Genomic DNA, 26,951 nt, shown 5'->3' with positions numbered 1-26,951 from the left:
ACATTACAACAAAAAAACAATTAACAAAAAGAAATTCTCCCAAAAATGTTTAGAACATATACTTATTCCAGGTATTTATTAATCCTATCTATTGCTTTTAATAAATTTAGAATTGGATAAAAAGCATAACGAACTTGATATCTTCTAGTTACATTTTTTAAAAACAAACTAACTAAACAACAAGAAAAAAGTTATCAAAATAGTGACTTTCATCACGCCTCCATAACAATCGTGATGGGGAGTTCAGCATTGGAATTTATTGTGGTAATTCAACACACTATATGCCTTCTTTAAATCTCCTTTCCTTTAAAAGGAAATAAGTAGCTCATTAAACACAGAACAAATTTACAGAAAATACATGTGCTGATAATAAAACTGCTAAAACGATGATTAGTGTCAATTAACTAAAACCTATTTCTCAATTGCCTGCCTCATTAGTTACTCTAAAATAATTTATCTTAGACCATTAATTACTTACAAGAGAAAGGTTTTTTATTTAGACATTTAATGTACTAAACACACAGCTGAACTACATTGTTTACCATATACATTTTTTTTTTTTAAATAGATATTTATTATATATTATACAATTAACTACTACTTACTAATTAGACTTTAGTAACTTTTAACTTATTATTTAATATTCACTAAATTTATTTACTTTATTTACTAATAAAACATTTAAAAGATTAAACTTATAAATCTAGGGTATTTATTTGTATTAATATTCTTAAATTTTTATAACATTCTTTGAAAAAGTTTATATAGTATAATGCTTTCCACCAAAATAATGTAGAAGCTGTTTTGTTGTTTACACTCATGATGGCCTCACTTTTATTTTATTTGTGAAAGAAAACATGCCAAACATTTCCAGTTTTAGGTATGAACTTGAATAAATAACCCAGAAATGTGAAGCTAGAAATCATTTTCTAACATTAAGTTCCTAAACTCCCAAATATGCAATTACACATTTAGAAAAAATAAAATTAAGAAAATTCATCAATAGCCTCCTTAAACATTTGTACCATTTTTTTCCTTTTTATACAACTCATAAATAAAAAGTTAAATTGATTATTTTGGGCTCTGCATAAATGAAAACATATAAAATGTATGTAGCTTTAAGCATGCTTATTAGTGATAATTTACATAGTGCATGTTTATTAGTGTATTATTTGTAATAAAAAAAACATTGCTTTAGTTTGACATAAGTTTTGACAATTAGTGTTTGGTTTTTTGGTTTTTAATAAATATTAACAATGAATAGTACCAATATCTATATCAGCCTTTTAAAGATAAATCGATGTGGCAAGTTTATATTCATATAGAAATTGCTTGTTTAAAAACTGATGTTAAAAATATTAGCATATTATTTATACTTTCCAAAGTTCTGTCATCTATAATAGATGCAACTTATCACTAAGGCTTAAGTCATTAAAATCTTTACTTTAGTCAATAATGCTTTTAACGATAGTAGTATAAAGCTAATGATCTGAAGCATCAATGGCAAATACCCTGTGGATTTCAAAAAACAAAATAAAAATAGTTTTGTTCTTCTTTTCCAAATAAAAGCTTAGAAACGGACGAAAAAATTGTTCATAGAATTTTAAAACTTTTTTATATAAATCTCATCAACTTCATGAAACAATTTTTTTCTTTAAGTAAACTTTTTTTAAATTTAGGATTTTTAAGCATACCTTGTGCTTGGAATAAGATAGGAACACATTCCAGCATAATGTAGAGATGTTTATATAGAGTAATCTCATATGAGTTGGTATTAGATAGAAATTAATAGTCTATAATTAAAAAAATTAAAAGAAAAGGTATTAAAGCATTAAAACAGAAGCATTAAAAAAGAAGAATCAAAAACCATTTCTATAAAATTCACAGTAGACTTGAAGAATATAGTTTACCTGGATAGGAGGCCAAACCCCACAGTCTGCCTGGAAAGTAACAATATTTTAAAGTGATAAAATTAATTATAAAATTTTAAAAGGTTTTATAAATCATCTTTATGATCACAAGAAAAATTTTTAAAATAATACCAAGTAAACAGTCAAAGCTTTCTCTTTGATTTCTTCTTTGGTTTCTTTCAGTGTTTGACCTTCAAGGTAACCCATCACTAACAATTGATTCAAGTATAAAGAATTAAAATCATTTTTAAATGGCTGCTAATAAAAAGGATCTGAAACATTTAAAAAATTGAGCCCAAAATCACACTAAATAAAATTCATTTGATAAAAACCACAATAACTTTTTTTGTTTATTTGATTTGCAGTTAAAAGAAGTATTTTCTCTTAAAAGAAAGTGTATATCTCATGAATTTAATTTTTTTTTTAAATTTATCTTGATTAAATGAGAAGCGTATTTCTTACAACCAATAGTTATTTGAAGTTTTTTTTAATAAATTTAATCTTAAATGTTTTAGAGCTAATAGCTTCAAAGTCTTTAATTAGGGTCTTAGAGCTAATAGATATGTTTTAGCATTTGCATCTGCAAGGAAAAAAAGAGGAACTTTCTCAAGTTAATGAAAGATAAGTGTTTTCTCATTTTCATATATAACTATTTTTTTTGTCTATAATAAGAATACTGTAATTGACATAAATTTTATTTTCAAACTGCTTTAAGTTATTCAAGGAAAGTTTTTCTTACACAAATAACTTACTTAAAAAAAAGTACACAGTAAAAAATGGAGCAAAAACAAGTTGGTCTGCTAATAACTTCTTTCCAACAATAGCATGTATAGAACCTCGTTTAACAACCTTGTCTAATGCAATATACCAAAAATGATTGATTGGAGCAGCAGAAACAGCATAAATCAACATGCAGCTAGTTCGCCTGTGATTGATATTGAACATCATAATAAAGAATTTATAAAATAATAATAGTCAGATGTTAAGATTCATTTATCATCTTATATATTCTTTTTGAAGGTTGTTAAAGGAAACACTAGGTGTGAAACAAAAGTACATAATATTTTAACAAAAATTTGTTACGTTTTAAATTATTAATTATCAATCTTAACCCTTAATAACTGTAAATAAAATATTTTTTAAGCATCTTAAATAAAAATATTAAATAATAAGGGGGACATTACTTGAAATCGTAAGGAGTATTTTTGTTATGAAAATACTTTTCAATGTGCTGTTGAATGTAATCTCCAGTACCACATAATGATATATAGATAACAGTGTTGGTGAAGAGTAAATACTTTGGGCTAAACAGATGTTTATATGTTTGAACTGCGCGCTGCCGTATTGAAAGAGATCTTTTCAAAAACACGGGAATTTGTTTTAGTTTTAAAATCAGGATCTTTTTGGAAGACGATGCAAAGGATAAGCGCATGATTAAAATGGTTGCACTGTTGGTTTCTTGTTCATTGTTATTTTCTTTTGGAAAACATTTTTATTCTTAAAGAACAGGTTAGTGAATTAGTGGTTAGTGAGTATCAAACTAATACCATTATCATTGTTACCACATCATCATTATCATCATCAATCACAATTCATTATTATCAAACTGATCTAATCATTTTTTACCTTTTAATTTTTAAAGTCAGAATCAAAATTTACTTACCTAAAACTATAACATATGCTAGACAACTTATATTTAATTATTTAATAATATTTCACTTAAAAAAATTTAGAACTTACTACATATGTTTTCTATATAATCAAACAAAAATCTTTCAAAAATGATTTTTTCAAATTAGAGATTTGCTAATATAATAGGAATATATTGTTTTAATTATGTCACACTTAAAAATAATAAATTTAAAATATCTAATTTTTTTTTTATAGTTTAAGGGAAATGTAAGTAAGGTTTTACAATCCCAACATTACTTTCATAACATCAACTGATCAAAAATATTATGCATCATAATCTATGCACATCATAATCTATGCACTCAATACCAATTATTAGTGTTACAGGTGTTGGAGAACTTTCATTCAAGTTTTTTTGCAATGAAAAAATACCAGGAAGATATTTTATATAAATTTTAAAAGCAGATGATTTATAAATACAAGCTTGCAGCAAAAATGATATCTCTCTTAATCTTTGTAATTCCATCAGAAAATTTGTTTTCAAGTTCAGTGTTCCCAATAGCCTTTGCTGCTTGACACATCTGACGGAGTAATTCATCAAGTCGTCTCATGCAACGAATAACACTCCCTTTAAAATTAAAAAAAATTATGCAAATCAAAAAATAGAAAAAATAAGCATATCAAAATATCATAAATATTAGAATAAGTAATGTTTTAAACAATAATTGAAACAAACTAATCTAATTCTTAGTTAAGATCTTTTTTTTTTTAAATAAAATTCTGTTTTAAATAAATTTCACTTTATGTTTAAATGTTGTTGTTTTTTTTGTATCTCTATAAAAAATTTATAATAAAAATAAATTTACCTTCAAATACATCTGTCATTTTACATATATCAGCAAATGTGGAACCTGTAGACCAAGCATACACAACATCCATCATTTGAGGTTTAAACGAATCAATATACTCATCAACATCAATTTCCATTTTTGCTTCTTCTGAAATTTTTGCAATACGCCGTGCTGACTCCTGAAAAAAATTAAATATAGTTGAAACAAAAGATTTAAATTTATTTTTTTAAAAAAAATGGTCTAAAGACTCTTAAATTTTTTAAAATTTATTATTAGTATTTGGTTCATTACCAATTTTAATATATCTACAAAAATTATTAATTTTACAAACAACAACTTTAAAAAAATCTACTTTCACTATTATCTTTTTAAAATTAATTGAAAAATAACTAAATTTATTTAAAAATTCAATATACTTTCATTTCAACATACTTTCATTTGTCTTAAAGGTCCAGCAAGTGTTTCCGAGAGCTTAGGAACCTCATCTCCCTGGAGGAATAAAAAAACATTTAATAATTTTTAAAAATTTTACTTAATATGATCAACATAATAGGAAAATAGTTAAATATAATAAAAAAATAATTAACAATCGTAACTTTAAAAAAATTAACAAATATAGCAGGTAAATAATTTAATAAAACTTTAGATAAATAAAAGTCAATTAATTGCTTCAATTAAATTTACTATTTCTTTTTTGAAACTTACTTTTTCTTGGAAAACAAAGCAGCTTAATAAGGCAGTTATTTGGTCTACTGTAAGATCATTAAAAACACCGTTGAATATCATCTCTGTTAATAGCAATTCGTCAGCACTTTATAAAGAATGATTAACAACTTTTACTTGTTATTCATTTATATTTCAATTATTTTTCAAAATATAAAAAAAATCAAAAATAAAACAGAGCGATAGTTTTTAACTTCAACAACAACACAATAATAGATAACAATAGTTAATAGATAATAACGACTAATAATAACAATAACTCAAAGGGGAAATGATAATACTTACAACAACAACAACAATAATAAACTTTGCATTTGAAATAAAATTAAATCAAAGCACTAATAACAAAGATAACAATAACAAGAAGAACTTGAAAAATAAAAAGAATATTAATACCTAGGGATACTTTAATCATTACCTACTAATCTCACATGCAACTCTACCCTTCAGTTCAATAACATCCCCAGCTGTTGCATACCCCAATCTGTTAAATATAGAAATATAAAACCCTAAGATAACTTGGGGGAAACAAAATGAAAGTGTTTTAGAAATAAAAAAATCAATTTAATAACACAATACCAATACTCTCAAAACATTAGCAAATAATATATCTTCTCAAATATACTGCTACCTATTAGAGTTTATGTAAGTGTATAAAGTGACACTTAATTTTTGCAACTTTTTTTTTATCAAAAAGATTGAATGTAATAGCAATGTAACAATGGCTTTCTGAAAACTAAATTTGAATCAAAATTAAATTTTGTGAATTTTTAACAAGAGAAAAAGGAATAAACATTTACATCAACAAAATTATAATGCAGCAATTTAAGGAAACAGATTTAGGCTTCTATCTAATTATATAAAGTTATGACAATGGACAAAGATCACTGTTACAAAACCACCTTCAATTTGCAACTTTAGTTCTTATGATTGTCTAAAATTAAATTTACTAAAACTTTTGGTGCTCTTATCTCAAAGCCAGATAAACTTATAAAGTTTCCAATAAATTTCATGATGAACATGTAATTTTTGGCCCTTTTAAACAAAATAACTCAGCTATTAAAAATTGATACAAATAATTCAAAACTAAAATTAAATGAAGCAATCATAAAGTAATCATAATTGCCTTCTTAGCACACGCTTGCGACATTTTAACTCATCCATCTGTAAGATAGTTTTTGCTTTTTTCAGCTCTTTCTTTGCCAATTTTATATCTTGATCAACAGCCGCTTTTTTTTGACATAAGTTATAATTTGTTTCTAAATCTTTATCTTTGTGAAGAGGATGAGAGTACAAACGACTCTCAAGAGCTTCAATCTTCCGAACTATTTTTTTAAGATCATCATCTTTAATATTCATATCTTCAATGGGATCCAAGAGTGGGATGCCATCAGGAAATCTCTTTTTTACTTCCTAAAAATGTTTAATCAGCTATTAAAAATGTATATATAGTACTTAGATTATCATATATATATATATATATATATATATATATATATATATATATATATATATATATATATATATATATATATATATATATTAGAGGTATGACTAAAAATTTTTTTTGGCTTTTTTTGGTTTCCCATGCCACTATGAGTGGAGAAATTACATTTAAAACCGGAAATACCATTTGAAAGTGTTAAATCTTAAAAAAGTTCACCCCCCTAAGCTGAAAACTGTTTTCTCCCATCTACACTATGAGTCATAAAAAAACATGCCACTGAACTTTCTACCATAACTTTGTCAAATTTGGTCTGATGCCTAACAAAATTTCAGGTTTTGTTAAGAATTGAATTGCAGAAAAACATTCGTCTGATGGCGACCCAATTCTGAAAACTGACTGTACACGAACACTCCAAACTTCAACAACAGAAAAATTGTCTCATTTCTTATATAGAAGTTAAAATTAGTTTAAAAATTCTAGGTTGAGACAATAAAAAAGAATTCAAAAAGTAATATTTTATATTAGTCAAGTATTGTTCTTGTTCTCTACTTGAAGAAGACACCATTTTTAGTAAACAACTAAAAGTATTTAAACTTTTGGATGTTTTTAGTTTATCATTTGCATTTCAGTAATTTCACTTTTTGGTAAAGAAATGAGACAATTTTGTGTTGTTGAAGTTTGGAGTGCACGTGCATAGTGAGCAATGGCACTTTGGTGGTAATTTTGATGTTGTTTAGTAGATAATTTAGTTGTGAATAATCGCTGAATAAATTTTTAAAATCGGTTCACGATGAGCAAAGTTATTGCAATAAGTTCAGTGGCATGTTTTTTTATGACTCATAGTGTATCTATTGTTAGATACAGTACAGTTTAAGGTATCACAGCTTCAGTTTATTGCTGGTGTGATTTTGCTAAATGTATGCATTCTTATTACATAATCTTTCATATTATATATTATATATTTAAGCAGTGAAGATGAAGAACATTTTAGCACTGAAGAAGAAAAACAAGATTCTGACAGTGGTTCTCAAGATTCAGAGGCTCCAACAACATGTAAAAGACAAAAAACTGATTATGCAATAAATTTGGTGACAAAAGCAAAACTGAGTTCAAGAAAGGCATACAGTCTGCAAAACTCTTGCAAAAGATGGAATTTCTATTCCAACTCCAAGTCAAAGTGGTGTTTACAAAGCTACAATGAAAGCAGGAGAAAAATTAAAAGAACATTTTATTGAAACTCTAAGAAATGAATACTGGAGCTTGCACTTTGATGGGAGGCACATAAAGAATACAGAGTACCAGGTTGTAGTTCTAAAAAATGAAAATAGAGAAGTTAAACTAGCAGTTCTTGCACTGATCAATGTAAAAGGTGAAACAATATTCAATGGAATAAAAACTGTGCTTGATGAATATAAGCTATGGCCTGCAATTAAGTTAATAATTTCTGATACAACCTCTGCAAATACAGGAAAATCTGTTGGGGCAGTCACACTACTACAGAAGCATTTTGTTAAGCTTGGATTAAACAAACCTCTTTATATCGGATGCCAGCATCATGTTCTTTATACATTACTAAAACATGTGATGAATGATTATTTTGAAGCAGCAACAACCTCGCCCAATGTCAATTATTGGTTCATTAGCAGAATAACAGAAGAGTACCAGCAACTGAAAACATCTTTTGACAATTCTGGAGATGCTCTGAAGGAAGAAGAAATTGTTTGGAGAGATGATATGGCTTTCCTTCATCACTTGATCACTTGTTACAGACAGTTTAAGAAAACAGGATGCTTCCCTAAAGTAAATTTCAGAACTTTGCCAAATATAAGCAGTGCAAGATGGAATAGCCAAGCAATCTATGCTTTGCTAGCTTATATTTTACTTCCAGAATTTTGACAGTCAGCTGAAGGTCAGTCATCATGTGACTTTATTAGTGGCACGTGGAGTGACATCTGGTTTTCTGGTCAGGTTTATAATCAGGATAACTACAATAATTTGGCAGCTGTTTGCAAAGATCACTCAAAGGCAATAAAGACTTTAAGGACTTTTTGGTCGGTTGAGCCGACTCCAATCCCAACTCAAAGGTCAAACATTTGTGCTGAACGTGCAATTAAAGTTCTACAGGATTTACTTCCATTGTGCAAAAGCATTGAAAAAATTAACATTAAATTTCTTTTGACAAATGAACACTAAAACCTGTATATTTGTATTTCTGATTAAAAAAAACCATTTTGTACAATGTATAATTGTATATATTTTTATAAATTTAAATAAGGGGGGTGACATTTTTTTAATGTTGACACTTGCCATTGGATTTTTCTTGATCTTTGCATTAAAACTCCACAAAAAATAACATGGGGATAGGGTCTTTAAAAATTGTCATATCCCTAATATATATATATATATATATATATATATATATATATATACACACACACACACACACATTGATTTAATGAATTAACAAATGAAATGATTGAACTTATTTAAAAAAATAAACAGATAAATAATCATTAAACCTGCAATGATTTATAAACAGTGTGACGGGCATCACTTGGTCGTAAATCTTTAGGTAAATATAAGCGTATGCTACTAACAGCCTGCAGCAGAGTACTTAACACTGGTACAACCTAAACTTATGATCAGTTATGTTAAAATGCAATTCAAAAGTTAGCGACATCAACAGATATATTTTTTATAATACAAGCTTTTAACTTATTATTAATTTACCTGCATCTCCCCCTTTTCATCAGGCTTACACGGCAGAGGAACTTCACCACCAGCTAGTTTTTTTGTTGTTTTAGCGCAATAAAGTAAGACTTCAACCACATAAATTGGTTCATCAAGTAATGAAGAACCCTTTTTTTAAAAAAAAAAAATTATATATGTAAAATATATGAATATATGTAAATATCTATGTATACATAAATGTATGTATGTGTGTATGTATGTATGTATGTATGTATGTATGTATGTATGTATGTATGTATGTATGTATGTATGTATGTATGTATGTATGTATGTATGTATGTATGTATGTATGTATGTATGTATGTATGTATGTATGTATGTACAGTACTGTGAATATGTTTTAGACCACTTGCATAATTAGACGTATTTACAATTTTTTTCCTATATAATTTTTTTAAAGCGTACTTAAGTTTAATAATATACAAGAAAAGTTGAAAGAGTATATTATTTTGAATAAATAAACAAAATTGAAAAGAGAACATGAGGGATTTGTTTGTTTATTTATTAAAGCGATGTGTCATAATAACTACCGACCAAGCGTTCATCTAAATAAGAAATAAAAATAAACTGGTTTATAGTGATTCGGGTTCATACTCCTTCATTTTTTGTTTTTGACATTATAAAGTGCAGTGATAGAATGAATTTAGTACAATAATTATGGGTTTTGGTACATTTTTAAAAAATTGTTATTTTTTATGAACACAGTTAGACAAATCGTTAAAAATAATTAAACAAAGTTATTAATTTGCATTTTTAGATAAATTATATATTAATTTTCATTTTTAAATGTTTTGTTTTGCATTTTTAGATTAATTAAATGGGTAAAGTATCTTTAATAGAGAGACAAAAAGTTATTGTGCTTCACGAAGAAGGTTATTCGCAGCGCCAAATTTCGTCCAAAACAAGATATTCAAAGACTGCTGTTACAGAAATCATTAAAAAGTTTAGAGAAACTGGCTCCCTTGAAGATAGAAAGAAAAGTGGTAGACCTCCTAAGCTAACAAAAGATGACAATAAATATTTAAAAACACTTTCTTTAAAAAATAGGAAAAAAACATCAACCGAGCTGGCAAAGGACATTAACACAGCAACTGGGAAAAATGTCAGCTCTTCTTGTATTCGACGACACCTACTCAAATCGGGATTAAGAGGGTGTGTTGCAATTCGAAAACCATTATTACGGCGTGGTAATAAAGAAAAACGACTTAAATATGCGAAACAACACAAAGATTGGGCCCAAGAAAAGTTTAATCGGGTTCTGTACACCGATGAGTCCAAATTTGAAATTTTTGAACAAAAAGACGCCAATATGTTCGAAGAAGAATTGGAGAAGCCTATAAGCCTGAGTGTTTAAACCCTACCATTAAACACAGAGGAGGCTCTTTACAAGTTTGGGGCTGTTTATCTTCATCTGGAGTAGGTGATTTGATCAAAATAGAGGGGCGACTCACCGGGGAACGTTATGTGGATATCCTAAGGCACCATGCTGTATTATCCGGAATGAGACTAATAGGTCATAATTTTATTCTGCAGCAGGACAATGACCCAAAACATTGTTCCCGAGTGGCAAAGAATTGTTTAAGTAAAATGGCAGAGAAAGGAGTACTACAATTGATGACCTGGCCTCCCCAGAGTCCAGATTTGAATATAATTGAGCATATATGGGATTACCTGGACAGAAAGAAGGTCGAACATGCTCCCCGAAATGCTGAAGAATGTTTTGAAGTACTTCAAAGAGAATGGCACAACATACCCCAGGAACTTATAACTAATTTGTATGAATCTATTCCCCGGCGAATATCGGCTGTGATTAAGGCAAAAGGAGGACATAGTAGATATTAAGAGTTTTTTATGAAGTTTGACATTAAATAGTTTGTTATTGTTCCATATTTTTGTGTGAAATACATGTGTTTTAATAAGTTTATAATATAGAACTACAAACTTAAATATTAGAGAAGAATTCTCCGGGATTTTTTGAAAAAATGTAAGTGGTCTAAAACATATTCACAGTACTGTATGTATGTATATATGCATGTATGTATGTATATATATATATATACATGAACTTTTACAAGATACCTGGAGCTACATTAGAGTGAAATAGTAATAACTGCTTTAGAGTGAAATAGTAATACCTGCTTTTGATTAGACTTTTTTTGAAAATTAACTATTGTGCCCCAATCAAAGTCATCGTCACCATTTTTTACCTTTAAAAAAAAAAAATTGAAACACTTTAACAAACTATACTAAATTTATAAACATTTTTTTACTCAAACTTGTACATAGATTTCTTCTATACAAAGTTTACAAAAAAAAAAAACCACTTGTAAATTTAACACTTTAATACATTTTAATCATATATTTATCATTTATATATTATCTTTAATCTTTATTACATGCCTATATTAGCATCTTTCCAAAAATATTTTCACTCTTTTATATAAAAAATTTTCAGTTTTAGATTTTTTTGTTTAATTTAATTCAATAAATAGTTTTTACATGAACAAGTCTTCCAGGCTGTAGGAATGGTAATAAATATTTAGGTTGGTGAATATATTCCAGCATCTCATTACTTAGTTTCTTCAGCTGTTGACGAATCTTGTAGTAACTCATGACAGACTCTTCATTTGGTATCTCAATGATGTCACGCTTAAACTCAAGCTTCTTCACCTCTAAAATTTAAAACTTATTAATAAAATTTTGTAACATGTTGCTGTGCATGTTTTGAATTGAAGAGTTTACAGATTTGTTGAATAGTTGAAAAGTCTACAGCTTTGTTGCATGCATGAGCTTAAAAGTGAATTTTCAAACTTTAGCATGCAAACCAGATTTTAAAAATATTTTTAATGAACAATTACTGTAAATCTAATTATTTACCCTGGTGTTTTGTAAAATCCACTTAAAGATTTCATAAGAAAAAAAAATTCATTTCTAAAGCAAACATTTAAAGTCTTTTTTTTCTCTAGACTTTTAAGTTACTATTACTTACTATCAACCATTTCAGGGATAGCAGAGTAATTTTGAAATTGATAAAATGACTTTTCCAGCATGAACTCAGGATTAATTTCTTCAAGTCGTAGGAGATTTAATACCATGTTGTAAGTCAAACGAAAAGCGCTATTTAAAGGATCAGATTGTCCCTAAAGACAAACAAATTTTGACAAAAATTTTTATTTTGAAAATGCTGATAGAAAATTGTTTTAGATATTATTTTAATAAAAATAACATGATTTAATAAAAATAACATGATTTAATAAAAATAACATGATTTAATAAAATCACCTTCAACAATCCTTTTCCTACTTCTGGTTCGAGTTTTTCATCTACAATCATGATAACAATACCACGTTCGTCGATACCACGTCTACCAGCACGTCCACTCATTTGAATATATTCACCGCTAGTTATCTGGAAGATAAACAGATCATCAAAGAATAACTTGAACAATTGTGTTTTTCACTGTACTAGCCATAACATTTACAATTATTATAACAATCACAATTATTGTAAACATAAGGAAATAACAATAAGAGAAAAGTTAATCCAATTTTAAAAAAATTACTACATTTATGTTTTTTTACAAACTTGTTTTGATTGTTTACTGATTATATACAAAATATTTTAACAAAGTAAAGTGTTGTTTTAGGTAGTTGGTCATTTATGTTTTTTACCCACACACAACTCTTACACAAACTAGTTACTACCCCCCTAATAACACATTGCAACATCATTAGACATCACTAACCTAACACATACATGTATGAAATTTAAAAAAATATATTTTTTTGTCTGTCTTGACAAAGCCACTTATAAGGGGTGATATACAAAAATTTAAATCAGGCCACTCATATGGGGTGATATGACAAAAATTTAAATGATTGTCAGTGAAAATAAGGTCCTGTGAAATGGCCAAAAGAAGTTGTTGCTTGACTTCACACTATCTTTTGCAACTCTTTGGGCTAAAATTGTTTTGGTGGTGGTGATCTTTATCATTTATGGTATCAAGCTCTGCAATCCCAAAAGATACTTTCAAAAAGCTAACTTCTTAAAAGAACCTAATTGACCAGATTTGCAAGTTTATGTGCAAAACATTTTATTTAATCAGTGTCAATTGTTAAATAGTGTTGTTTGAATTGTGCTTTGAACATAATCATCAGTAGTCATGCAAGACTATTAAAACAGTTTTTGTGCACAAGAACGCCCAAGAGATTTTAAAAGTTTCTATAGCTTTTTCAATATCTAAATAACTAGTTAGTGAGCAAAAAATATGTGATTTATATTTTTTGTATATTGTCATTCAATTGTGGTAATGATCAAGTTTTCTTGTTAAAAAAATTATGCATACCTGGCCTTTTCTTTATGAAATTTTGATTGATTTACAAAGGATTTGCATCTATTGTTGTGATCACATGTGATGCAATTTATTCTGCTACACTCAAATTTTCAACAGTTACTTTAAATTTTCTCTGATTTTAGATGGATTACAAGAAGGCATTTGCCTATAAGGCTTGAGCAAGTTGCACAAAGTTTAGTGAGTTGTTGATCTTGATTAGTTTTGTTTGTATTTAGAAAGCTCTCTTTTGTCACCATGGTGCCATTTTTTCATGCACACCAAGCAAACAATGTTTCTGCATTATAAATGACTTTAAGCTTTATCAGACATTTTGAAAGTTTTCAAATTTCCAAAAATCAAATGTAAGTCTATTAAAGACAATAACTGTTTCCTGGAAAAGTTATTACTATTACTACCAATATTTAAAAAGTTTTTTCCTGGAAAAAATAATTTAAAAAAACATCTAAAATAGATATTATATATATGTTAAGGGTAAGGTTGCTCAAGCCCTACCAGTGCTTAAGTTGTACCACTTGAATTTTAAAGGAACTAAAGAGACATGTGCGCAAAAAATTGCCATAAAGTTCTTTATAGTAATATTGTCTTTCCTAAACCAGTCTTGTTATAAAACCTTACTGTAAATAAATTTATTTCAACTTTTTCATAATTTTACGCATGTTTGGAAGTTATTCTTGCATGTTTGGAAGTTATTGATAAAATTACATTCCTTGTTAAATATAAATTCAGTATAATTTACATATTCATTTGGTTAAAATAAAATTGTATTCATTTTATTCAATTTTAGGTTATGTTTACTTATAAACTTGTGCTGTGTCCTCAAAATCAATATAAGATTTCTAAATCCTAACAATACAACTTAAGAAAACACTTCTTGTTTTTGCCTACTCTCAGCTGATATTACTTTCATTCCCTTTTTTTTAGCCCATAATTACGCTGCAGCTGTCAAAGTGAAATTGTATTTAATGGAAACAAGAAGAAATGAGGTTTTAACCAAATTATTGAAGGAAATTTTTGGATTTAATGATGACAAATTAGACATTCCAAAATAAGTGTTATCACATCACTTTTAAAGGATTAAATAAGAATGTCAAATTTAGAAGGCCTAAGGTTATCACTGAAAATATGGGGAAGGAGTTAGTTGAACGTATTCTCAATTTAGAATCAAACTTTTTTGGGCTTACTGCAACTGAGCTAAAAAGACTTACTGATCAATCAGAAAAATATAAATTACAATACTGTTTTAGTAGACAAACAAAAAAACAAAAAAAACACAAGGAATTGTTATGCAAGATAATCCTTGTTTATCTTTCTGAACTCTAGAAGCAGCATGATTGCTCAGAATCAGGACTTTCAATAAAGAATATGTTTATAGGTTCTTTGTTAAATATGAATCCATATTAGATGATTACACGGTCAAACCTCTTTTTACCACTTGTCTGAGCATTTAGATGGTTTGTGAACAGTGGAAAAACTTGTTTCTTCAAATTTATTTTGAAGAAACAAGTTTGTCCACTGTTTACAAACCATCTAAATGCTCAGACAAGTGGTAAAAAGAAGTTTGACCACTACTGGAACTCATACCTTTATACCAAAAACAGATGGATAACATCAAAAATTTTTGTGTACTTCATGAAATGTTTCATAAAAAAGTCAGAGAAGAGCAACAATAAGCAAGTACATTTTTATTGGATGAATATATTACTTATACAAAAACTATTAAAGCTACAGAGCTAGTGTGCAAGTATGGCATTATAATGTTATCCTTAAAAGTAAATCTATCAGTATTTGCTCATGCAATAGGTATGAATTGATGATGATTTTGACTCTTAATGCACTCCTTCGTTAAACATCACTAATCAAGAAAGACTTCCACCAATGATTACATAAGAAAGTAAAGAAAGCCATTAAATGTTTTATCTTCCAATAATAAATCAAACAAAAGAGTTCTGTGGTTGCTCTTCCATGTCAGTAGAAATAATGCCAACACATCATTAAGAAAACAGAAAGAATGCAGCTACTAAAAGAAATGCATTGTTTAACAAATAAGAATTGGGATTGAAAAGTAAGAAGAAGAAAAGTGTTTGGTTTTGTTTTATATGTGGAGAAGATCAGGAGGAAATTCAATGATTGAATTGCAAATTAAATTAAAATCAAATTAAATCTAAAATCCCAATTGAAGAAAAGGAAAAAACCTTAAAAAAAGCACTTTAAAACACAAATTAATTACTAAAAATTACAACTATTACTTATACAATATTTAAAATATACTAAAATATACAACTATTACAATAATTACTAAATTATTACTAAAAAAATATTTAGTACTTAATGCTAAAAAAACTTATCGTGCTTAACTTATGCCCTGGAGTTGATAAAAGAAAAAAAAATTGTTTGTGGGTTTTGTACTAACTAAACGCTTATGTTTCATATTAACAAATTAATTTAAAAATGTATTACAGTTATTATTGATGCTTAATTGAATTCTTAAGTACAATTTTAGGCTACAGTTGGTATGACTTAGGAAACAAGCTCCTTTAGTAAGTTTTTAAAGATTTAGTTTATTACATGTGAAAGCATACAACATTTCTAATATCATTAAAATAAATAACTCAAGCTTTGAATAACACATAATTTTTATTTATTTGATAACTCTTAAGTTTTAAATTTACTGAACCATGTAGGTTCAATTTATTATCTATTTGATAACTCTATTTTTAAACAGATTGAATCATGTAGGCAAAAATGCTTCTTTTAAAATACTATTTTAATGGTGTATAATACTTAAACCATTTAGATGGGTCAAAAATTCTTCTTCAGAACTCAAAAAGACAAAGATATTAACTTGTGGAAAACACACCTCAACTTACAAATCAGTTATAAAACTTTAAAATAATCCTTTCCATCAAAAAAAGGAGAGAATTTTAAGCACCAAGTATGTAGAGTTAAAATGCTATCATTTATCAACTTTCAAATTAATTGGTGCTAATAAGAAAGCTTTCAAAAAAAAAAATAATGATAACTACAATAATGTGATAAAAAAAACAAAGCATAATGGAATTTTGCAAAGGATAATGGAATTTTGCAAAGGATTTGGTATTAGAGTTGCGATGAAGATGATTTTAAGATTCATTTTAGTTCTAAATCAATGAATTAAAATTAACTGTGACAAAATGAAATTCAAAAGTTAAAATTTACTTTGGTTTGCTTTCAAATTTTTTTATTCAAACCAATGTAAAAACAGTTCAAATATTTTAGTTAATTGTCATTATACTTTTTTAGTTATATTAAATTGTAAATTATATTGTAATATGGTAAAATTAGATTTAAAAAAATTTTTTTATGTTTAAAAAATCTAAAATTATCACAGCGCTTAAACCTTTATTAAAATATAGACTAACCCATCTATAATCTTTGCCGTCAAATTTCCTTGCACTGGTAAACAATACTGTTCTTGCAGGCATGTTTAGACCAAGAGCAAAAGTTTCTGTTGCAAAAAGCGCTTTAATAAGTCCTTCTGAGAACAGTATTTCAATGACTTCTTTCAGAATAGGTAGTAAACCACCATGATGGATACCAATACCTCTCTTTAGAAGAGGAAGGACATGTTCAACCTAAAATTTAATTCATCAACAAATTTCATTTAAAAATCACCTTAGAATGTTATAGAATCTTTATGTGTTTATTTGAAGCAGAATTTTAAAAGTTCATAAACTTTACTTGGGGTAACTTTTTATCTTCATCAGACAGACAATCTATTGCATTTTTAAACACTTCTCCAACCAATTTCTTCTCTTCCGCTTTATACAAATTATACAAATATTATCTATTTAACATAAAACATGTGTTAGAGATATTAAAAATGAAAATTAGATTTGAAGAGTAAAGACTGAATGAACTTTTATTTTAAAGCAAATTTTCTTGTAAAAAATATATATGTACAAAAATATATACCAGTATTAAAATCCAACTTAGACATTTGCAATGCATAGCCTTCACATTCCTTCTTACTAAAACTGAAAATAATAACTGGAGCATAGTTGCGTTCCATGATCATTTTGACAATCTTGTAGACATTTGAACCTGTTTGATCTGGAGTAAGAATATAATTTAAGATTTTTTAAGTTGACTTTTCTGTCTTACCTGATTAACTAACGAATAATAAACTAATATTTAATTTAATAATAATTCATTTGGTAACTACTAACAACTTCATTTTTTATTTATTAAATCAAACAAAAGTTAAAACAAAAAAATATTATTGTAAAAACAAAATTCTCTTTGAACAAAATAAAATCTTAAAATTGACAAACTGACTTCCTCTTCCTTTTTTTGTTTTTCCTTGAGCGTTGCCTTCAACTGAAGATTGATCCTGCAATGCACCCATAGCTTTGTTAAAATTCTCTTCACGAAATTCACCCTAAATAAATCATAAAGAAAAAATAAAATGATCCAAACATGAAGTGTATTTTAAATCTAATTTTTTATTCAACTATGCATGCATGATGAAGTACATAAGTAAACAATTAGAGTAATAAATGTGCAATTGATTATAAAAACAAAATTTATAAAATTTACAAATGCAAGATTAATGTTTATAAATCCACCATTGATGAAGTTTATAAATTATGATTAATGTTGGGCAGCACAATTTAAAAACAAATTTATAACTCGTTTTCTTAAAATAACATACTATTTGCTTAAAAATAAAGCTTATATTTATTTATTTATCCTTTAACTATTATGTATTTAATATTATTAATGATGCTATTTCTAAAATATACTTTTATATGTTCAAACCATAAAACTGAAAAAAACTCATAAAATCAAACTCATTGTAAAATAAAACTCATTACAAAAAAACAAAAAACCCATTAAAGATTATTTTTTTTAAAGTTAATGAAACGAAATTTTTGGAATTACTATGGGATAAAGTGAGATCATAACTTTTAAAGATAACCAACAAAAACTTGAATAAAAAGTTAACCTTCTCATCAACAACTAGATGCAAGCCATCACCACCTGAGGGATAAATATAATGCTGCAGAGGTGTAGGACGAAAGTCTGTGTAAACAACATGGCAGGGCTACAAATTTAATATATTAAAATTATAATACATGAACATTACTAAGCAATGTCAGTAGAAATTGTAACCTTGTGAAAATTATATCCAGTAATTTAATCTAATTTTCTTATGCCAAATATACAGTGGTCTCAAAAAAAGACACACTCAGGACTTTACATATGTATATGTGTGTGTGTTTTGATAAAAGATGAAATTTTAGGGATGATAATTGTTAACACCTCTTGTTGATTATCATTGGAACTTTAACCATATTTTTAGTACTTGTTTTATTCTAGTTTTATTCTCAACTTTTGCAAACAAATCATTTTTGCTTGTTGGTTTTCTTCCTTTTAGTTTTTTGATTGCACCTAGAAAAATTCCACTCAGCTTACAAAAGCAATTAATAGGGTTAAAATACAGACTTGGTGACAGCCACCCTAAGACTCCAAAAAACCTTGGTTTTTCTAGCCTGAGTATTGTTTTTCCCAATGTAGAATTCGTTGAACTACTGTTTAAATATTGATTTAAAACTATTCAAATAAATTAGTTTGCTTAAATACAGTTACCTTCAACTTTTAAGCTTTCACAACCAAATTTTACAAAACACTATTAAGCTTTCTTATTTCACCATCGTGGAAAAAATTCAAAAAAAATTCAGGATTTTGACTTTATTAGATCTGTTTGGATATGTAGATTTAGGTTTGGTATATCAGCAAAAGAACAAACCCCTTTTGTTCAAATATTTACAGTTGTGTTCAAATATTTACAGTTGTGTTCAAATATTTACAGTTTTGTTCAAATATTTACAGTTGTGTTCAAATATTTACAGTTGTGTTCAAATATTTACAGTTGTGTTCAAATATTTACAGTTGTGTTCAAATATTTACAGTTGTGTTAATTATCTTAAAATTAAAATTCAATGTAGTAATTCTATAAATGTTACTGGTCTTTTAAACTTTCAAACATAAAAATTTATATTAACCATCTGATAGCAAGTAATTTGAACAGGAAAACAGGTTTTGTGAATTGATGTTTTATTAGTCTACAATTAGTGGTTATTTGTATTAGTACATGAACTTAATCTACTTGGTAACCATTTTTATTTAAAGAAAAAAACGAAATTTATATTGAATACTGCTATTATTTATTCTTTAGAGTAGAAATATAAAAACATCTCTGTAAGAGTCAAAGTTGTAAAAGGCTAAAGATTTTTGCAACTTGATCGATTCTCCATTAGTTTAAGGGAAGACCAACAGCCAATTAGTGACAGACTTTCTATCTCCATTGGAGTTTCACATAATGGAGAAAGCCATTAATAGTATTTATAAGCATGTAGAGATGTGGTGATGAAAAAGAAGTAGCTAAATTTTTGTAAAAACATTTTTAATGATATACAGAGCATTGCTAAAGGTGTACATTTCTAAAGATGTACATTTCTAAAGGTGTACATTTCTAAAGATGTACTGAAAAATTCTAAAGAGGTACAGAGTAATAGCTTTAATGCCAATTTTTCAACGAAAATCTTAAAATATTATGATAAGTACATAAATACATTGCAACTTAACTTTAGACCATTGACAGAGGGTTTTAGACCTTTAAAGATTGTGGTTGAGCCATGTTTTGAATAAAAACTTTAGCCTAATTTTTAAATATATACTAAAAATTCTGAAGAACATTACAGAACACCTGTTGAAGATTTTGGAATCACTGTTTTGTTAATAACTCGTGTTACTTTTAAAGATGTAGCTCCCTTTGTGCAATAAAAGGGCATGGGTTAGGTTATTAATCAGAGCAAGTTGTAGAATCTATTCATTTTAGTTTTTTTAATGAGTCCTGGAATAGATTTAAGGTTTCCAAGAACAAAAGCTCCTATACTGAATATCTAAAAAATCTGTGATCAGTTTTAATTGAAGAAACCTTTTAAATGTGGCAAAAGATTCTGACAGCAAACTCACGTTTTAACAACTACAATTAACTAAAGTATTATATTACCTTTATTGTATGTGAAAAAGAAAGTGAAAAGAAAAATACATTTAATAAAGATTACTCTCTGATATAAACTCATGAACATTTAAAGGGTTAATATGGACTGTACAACGTCCATTCTGTAAAATTAATATTAGTTCTGTAAAAAAAAAAAAAAAAAAATCCTAATAATAATAGTAACTAAAATCATCAAGTAGTGCTAACAACTGTGATGTCAAAAAATAATTGCGAAAATAGAAAGCAAAAAATCAAAAAGAAAATTAAATGGCCACATCTTTTTGACCACTGTTGTATGATTACCAGATTATACCAGAATAATATTAACATTTATTAAATTTGTTAAAAAGAAATTTATGAATACCACAAAGACCAATGAAAATATAGAGTTCTTCTATAGCTAATAGATAAAAAATTTATTTTACCTGCTTATGTAAGTAAGCAATCCATTCAGCAAACTGTCTAGCATTATGAATTGTAGCGGACAAAAATACATGACGCACATTGTCTGGTAGTAAAATAATTGTTTCTTCCCAGACAACACCACGTTCTATTTAAGAAATAGTCAAGTGTTTGTAAAAATAATTAGAATGCTCAAAAAAACATTTTTCTTTATTCTCAAGACTATAATTTGTAAGCTAACCTAGTCTTGACAGGAGGGTTGATGAAAAATACAAGTGGGAATATACAGGTTTTTGAGAAATAAAACAATTTCTTTAAAACCTGAGTTGTAAATAACACAGATGAACAAAAAGTTAATATTAAGGAAGATTTACATTCTTGCATAAAGAAAACCAAAAGTAAACCTTCAATCACAGATAGCAGAAAAAAAACATCCTGTTTAAAAAAGACAAATTTGAAAAACTTGTAATAAGCTTATTATCAATCTTGATGTTTTGAAAAAGTTTTTCATGGAAAGTTATTGAGTTTTATCAACCTGACAAATACACAAAGATGTGTCTTATGAGAAAAAAAAGTTTAAGTCTCTGAAATCTGATGATTTTAAAGATTTCTTTTAAAGCCTTTGAAGTTTTGATGCTGTAATCATTTATGACAACTTTTTATCTTTTGATATTTTGTGTTGCACTTTTAGTTTTGAAAACTTATGTAACTTTATGCTCTTTTCTAAGATTTACAAATTTTAAAATAAACTTTCTTTTGAAAATTTACTTGTGTAACCTACTTCAGAGTTAAAAATTTGTCTCCACTCTTTTTTTGGCTTTTTTAGATAGAACCCAATTAGGGTAATATGTACCAAAAACATCAAGAAAAAAAAATTATGCATCATGGGTAAGGGACCTTTTGAATCAGAGACATAATTTTAAAAAATCTGGGTGGGGCACTTTTTGATGACAGAAATTTTGAATTAATAGCTCTAGTTCCTTGAACTTATCCAAATTGTGTACCCATCATAAGAAGATCAACATTCAGCTTTTTGAGAAAAAGCTCTTCAAAATCACAAACATTTTATGTAATCACATCAATATCCTGTGTGAAAGTATCACATAGGATATTGAGGTGAAATTTTTAGGATTTGCTTATCTTACTAATATACACTACCCCAATAAAAGTTTCATCAAAGTCTAAGGTAGTCCATTAGTTCACTTGGCATGGAATGACCCATGTTAATTTTCTCCCAAAACTTAGTCACTATTCTACATTATATACTTCATATAAAATTACATTAAAAGCCTTATATCTTGAATATTATATTTTATTTTCATATGATTAAATATAAATATTAATATGTTAACCTTTATCTCTCATGTAATGGATCTCATCAAACACAACCCAAGCAACTTCTCTCATGATCTAAAAACAATACAAAAATTTATTAAACAGTTATAAAGTAAATTGCTGATTTTGAATGTTAACATGGATTCCTCAAGTTATATAGATCTCACCATATAAATGTGTATGTGAATCCATAGTAATATTCAAAAAAAAAAAAAATTTAAAAGAATTAAAACTTTTCATTTTAAAATGATTCCGTTTTAAAATCAATTTTTCAATGCAGTTATCATTTATATATATATATATATATATATATATATATATATATATATATATATATATATATATATATATATATATATATATATTTATATATATATATATTTTCATTGTTATATTTATCAGCTTTCTGAAAAAAATTAAATGCTAGTTATTAATCAAATATTAAATCCATTCTTCTGCATAATGCTATATATAATAATTTTAAAAAGATAATAACAAAAAGGTCAGTTTACTTACTTCAGAACCTCTATAAAGCATACTTCTTAATATCTAAAAAAAAAATGTAATTGATTGTAAAAAGTCTTGGCTTAGGAAAACTGAAGAAAAGTTTCTTTAAACATACCTCAGTGGTCATTATGATGACACTTGCATTTGGATTAATTGTGACATCACCAGTCATTAGACCGACATCTTGAAACTCCTCATACATCTCACGATACTTCTGATTACTGAGGGCCTTAAAATTAAGTGTTTTATACAAATTATTATAAAGCTCTCATAGAAATGTCAAGAGATACTCAAAGAAACAGCTACATATATGTAATAGCTACTTATGATTTACCTTTTCAACTAAATCTGTTAATATTACTATTGTCCATAAATACAACTATCATTTTTAAACAATTTTTTAGGATTCATATAAGATCTCTCACATTATTTAATTTTCTTTACATGAAAAACAAAAATAAGACTTGTGGCTCAATCAAACTTGACAAATAATAAAATAAAAAATAAATTAAAAAAAAATTAAAATTCTTGAAAAAATAGTTAATTGAAACAAATGATTACTGAAATACATCAATTTTTTCATTACAATTTTTTATAATATTTATAAATTATTGTTTTCATTGCAATTGTTTCATAACATTTATTTATACTTTATAAAGAAAATAAAAATTTTCTAACTTTATTATTGAAAAACTGAAGATTTTACAAAGCTTATGAAGTTTTTAAATCTTCAATAAAAAGATTTGTTTTTCTGTGCAATATGATGCAGATTAGCTAAACCAGGAATAATAAACCAGGAATAATAAACCAGGAATAATAAACCAGGAATAATAAACCAGGAATAATAAACCAGGAATAATAAACCAGGAATAATAAACCAGAACTACTTTGGGTGTTTCAAAAATCAAAAAAAATACCACAACCTTTTGAAAATTTGTTGAGAAAAACTGATACAAAATTTTTATTTTATTCACATATCCAGATGATTTGACACCTAAAAGTCTGACACCTACTTTTGTTACTGATGAAACAAAAAAAAAAAGAATAGGACAATAATTTTGCAACAAATAAAAATTAGCAAAGCAATTTAAAATACTTTGGTGAACTAATTAAAATTAAATTACTTCGGAAAAATTTATTGAAATTAATCAATAAAACTCTGTCTTTAATTAATAACAAGTAACATGCTCATATTTAAAAAAAGATTAATTACTTAAATAATTTTAAAAAAGATGCTGCAATTAGTTAATTTTACTAAAAGATATTCTTTTGTAACTCAATGCTAACATGATAATAACATGAACAATACACACAATTAAATGGCAACTTTATTGTGATTGTCAACATTGAAAAAGAGATAAGATCTTTGGTTTTTTTATTTTTTTATTTTTTTATTTTTCTTTTAAAGCAATTTATTAAACACAAAAAAACTTAGTTAAAGTAGCTGTTACAGTGTTGAAGATGTTCAAATTACATACTGACTTTTGATTTCAGCTAAAAAAAAAAGACTCTTAAATCTTCAAGCATCTTAAATTTGTTTTAAAGGTTTTTAATTTGTACCTTAATTGGAGTTGTATAAATAACTCTCTGTCTTTTGTGGAGCGACATGGCAATAGCATACCTAGAAAATAAATAACCAAGAATTAAATATGGGTTATACTGTAAAACTTTTAAAAGCTGAGAACAAATTAATTTTGGTTCCATTTTAAACTTGACTTTTGTATTATTTAAAGTTCTGACTTCTTCCCAAGATTTTACTTACTTTGATAAAATTATATTTTTAAAAAACGACATGTTCTTACTCAGCAATAACAGTTTTCCCAGCAGAAGTATGAGCAGAAACTAAAACCGACTGGTTGTTATCTAAGCATCTAATTGCTTCTTGTTGAAAAGGATCCAGAACAAATGGATATTTCTAAAGCATATAGTAAAGAAATTGAGTAAAAAAAAACTTTTAAATATAATTATTTAACATCTTAGTCACAACATTTTTTTACTCACAACACACATTCCTCCAATTAAAGGTAATAAGATATTTTGAAAATATAGTTCAACTACCTTGGCTGGTTCATCAGGTTTAAATGGAAGACCCTCATATACAAAACCTCCTGGTAATGCAACCTAATTTCAAAAAAAAATCTTTTAATTCACTAAAAAAAGTATAGCACAGATACATCATTCTATAAATTTTAGTTGTATACTGCTATGTTACTAATTATATGCTTAAGATAATTTGCAATAAAAGAAAGCTACCCATTACTGTAGTTATTGTAAAAAAGGCACAATATTTTGTGTCTAATTTTATAAAAAACTTTTCCTGTTCCTATTTGGTCTAGTATTTTATTTGGTTTGATAATTTTTCACTTGCTCTTAATGGTTTTATAATAGTGTCATCAAGATTCTTATCTTTCTTTAAATGCCTTACTTCATGAGTACAGGAGGGTGCTGTATCTAAATGACGAATTTCTATGCGAGGAACATCTAATGAACTAAAAAAATTTATTTAAAGAAGAATGTAGAATTTCAAAAAATTAGTGTACTGAATAATAACAAACATTGCATTAATTAAAAGAAAATTAAAAAAACATATGGGAAATAGATAGAGAATAAAGGGAAAACCTTGTTTAAAAATCAAACTTTTGAAATTGAAAAGATCTGTAATTTGAAAAATGGATCCACAAAACATAAGCTCTAGGTTTTATTTTCTATTATGGCTTTTCATTAGAATTCTGTTTTGCATGTTAAAAACTTAAACTTAAAATTTAATTCAATGCTCCAGTTTTTATTCTCATTTTTTTAGACTTGAAACAAGTCAAATAACCTTGTTGTGTCCAACTTGATTTTTTTGGTAGATATTATTTCATTATCTTTTATTAAATTATCATCCACAGTTGACAGCTCTTTTGAGTTTCCTGCTGTCAATTCTGAGTTTTCATTTTTATTTTCAACTTCTTCATATCTCCTTTTCTTTGAAATAATAACCTCATCTTCATCTTCATCTACTACTTTCCCTTCAAAAATTGAAAACAGAGCATCGCCTAAATCCATTTTACTATTATTAGAACTATTTTCTTCTCCTTTTTAGAAGGCTGTGTGCTTGCTCTCTAAAAAATAAAAATTAATGTAGGGAAAGTGTTTGCTTGATTGATTAGAGGTTTAAATCTAGATGTATTTATTTTAGAATCAAATCTAGATGTATTTATTTTAGAATCAAAGAGTTTCCTCCTATACTATCATATAATACATCTGCATTAAAAGACTTATATGGCAGAAAAGAGTTTTGCTTGGTCTTACTAATGATAACTTTTGCTCAAAATTTTTGTTTAAAGTTTTTGCTTAAAATTTATCATGCTTTATAAAGATCTGAACCATACGAGACAACGTTTGTTGTTTTTTTGTTTTTTTTTTATAAAATAAACAGGACCTATTATATTGATTGTATATCACTAAAAATGATTAATATTAACTAGATATCTAACTATGGGTCTGCATTCCGACCGATTTTGATTGCAATTGATCGCAGATTCCGAATTCCGTCGGAATCGGAATTCAAAAGAAACTTCTAGAGAAACTGAAATTTTGTGAAAAAAACAATACTTAAAACGGAATTCTAATTTGTAAATTTCGTTTAAAGTATTGTTCAAAACTTAAAATTTATTAGCTTGTAAATTTCGTTTTATATATGTTAAATATAAAACATTCGTCGGAATTCGGAATTTGTTATCAAAAAGCGATCAAAAATCGACCGGAACGCAGACCCTTATATTTAAACTTAACATAAACTCGGAAAGAAAATGTGAAACAACTTTATTTTAGTTTGTAACCCGGTGGTCTGTAGAGTGATGTAGAAAATTATGCAGGCGAAATTGTTGTTCAACATTTAAAATCAAGTTGTTGCTATAAACGTTAACGAATAAATTTATCAAATATAATTCGTGAACAGTTTTACAATCTTTATATTCAAAACCATTGGCATGCAAAGAACCTGTTATCT

The 26,951-nt window shown here is 26.9% G+C and overlaps 2 protein-coding genes across 3 annotated transcripts; both read right to left on the bottom strand.

The window, feature by feature from the left end:
* Positions 1-129: 129 nt before the first annotated feature.
* LOC145192659 (mpv17-like protein 2) lies at positions 130-3,486 on the bottom strand. 2 transcript variants are annotated; one of them, XM_080069972.2, is made up of 6 exons: positions 3,095-3,486; positions 2,663-2,835; positions 2,043-2,119; positions 1,911-1,940; positions 1,695-1,793; positions 130-304 (listed from the first exon to the last, which is right to left on the bottom strand). In XM_080069972.2, exons 1-6 carry the CDS (start codon positions 3,340-3,342, stop codon positions 278-280), a joined length of 654 nt encoding a protein of 217 aa, XP_079926098.2. In that variant the 5' UTR covers positions 3,343-3,486; the 3' UTR covers positions 130-277. The 2 variants fall into 2 exon arrangements, with proteins under 2 accessions (XP_079926098.2, XP_089931606.1); XM_090075480.1 differs by lacking the exon at positions 2,663-2,835 and having other exon boundaries at positions 3,095-3,306.
* A 498-nt stretch (positions 3,487-3,984) lies between these two features.
* LOC145192715 (exosome RNA helicase MTR4-like) lies at positions 3,985-26,092 on the bottom strand. The gene is made up of 26 exons (XM_090075397.1): positions 25,779-26,092; positions 25,383-25,446; positions 25,016-25,078; positions 24,760-24,872; positions 24,518-24,578; positions 23,073-23,186; positions 22,967-22,999; positions 22,468-22,525; positions 21,139-21,263; positions 18,653-18,751; positions 17,983-18,085; positions 17,620-17,757; positions 17,386-17,465; positions 17,067-17,279; positions 12,597-12,722; positions 12,304-12,454; positions 11,814-11,986; positions 11,450-11,521; positions 9,294-9,422; positions 9,083-9,193; positions 6,243-6,529; positions 5,535-5,600; positions 5,099-5,204; positions 4,826-4,882; positions 4,409-4,571; positions 3,985-4,170 (listed from the first exon to the last, which is right to left on the bottom strand). The coding sequence occupies exons 1-26, from the start codon at positions 26,003-26,005 to the stop codon at positions 4,013-4,015; spliced, it is 3,090 nt and encodes a 1,029-aa protein (XP_089931523.1). The 5' UTR covers positions 26,006-26,092; the 3' UTR covers positions 3,985-4,012.
* Between the last annotated feature and the right edge of the window lie 859 nt (positions 26,093-26,951).

The sequence above is a fragment of the Hydra viridissima genome, unplaced genomic scaffold (assembly GCF_058129835.1).
Source record: "Hydra viridissima isolate aposymbiotic clone 2 unplaced genomic scaffold, HvirCarnegie_v1 scaffold_1, whole genome shotgun sequence".
NCBI lineage: Eukaryota > Metazoa > Cnidaria > Hydrozoa > Anthoathecata > Hydridae > Hydra > Hydra viridissima.
The sequence above is the reverse complement of the archived record's forward strand: the minus strand, read 5'-3'. Positions and strand labels throughout refer to the sequence as shown.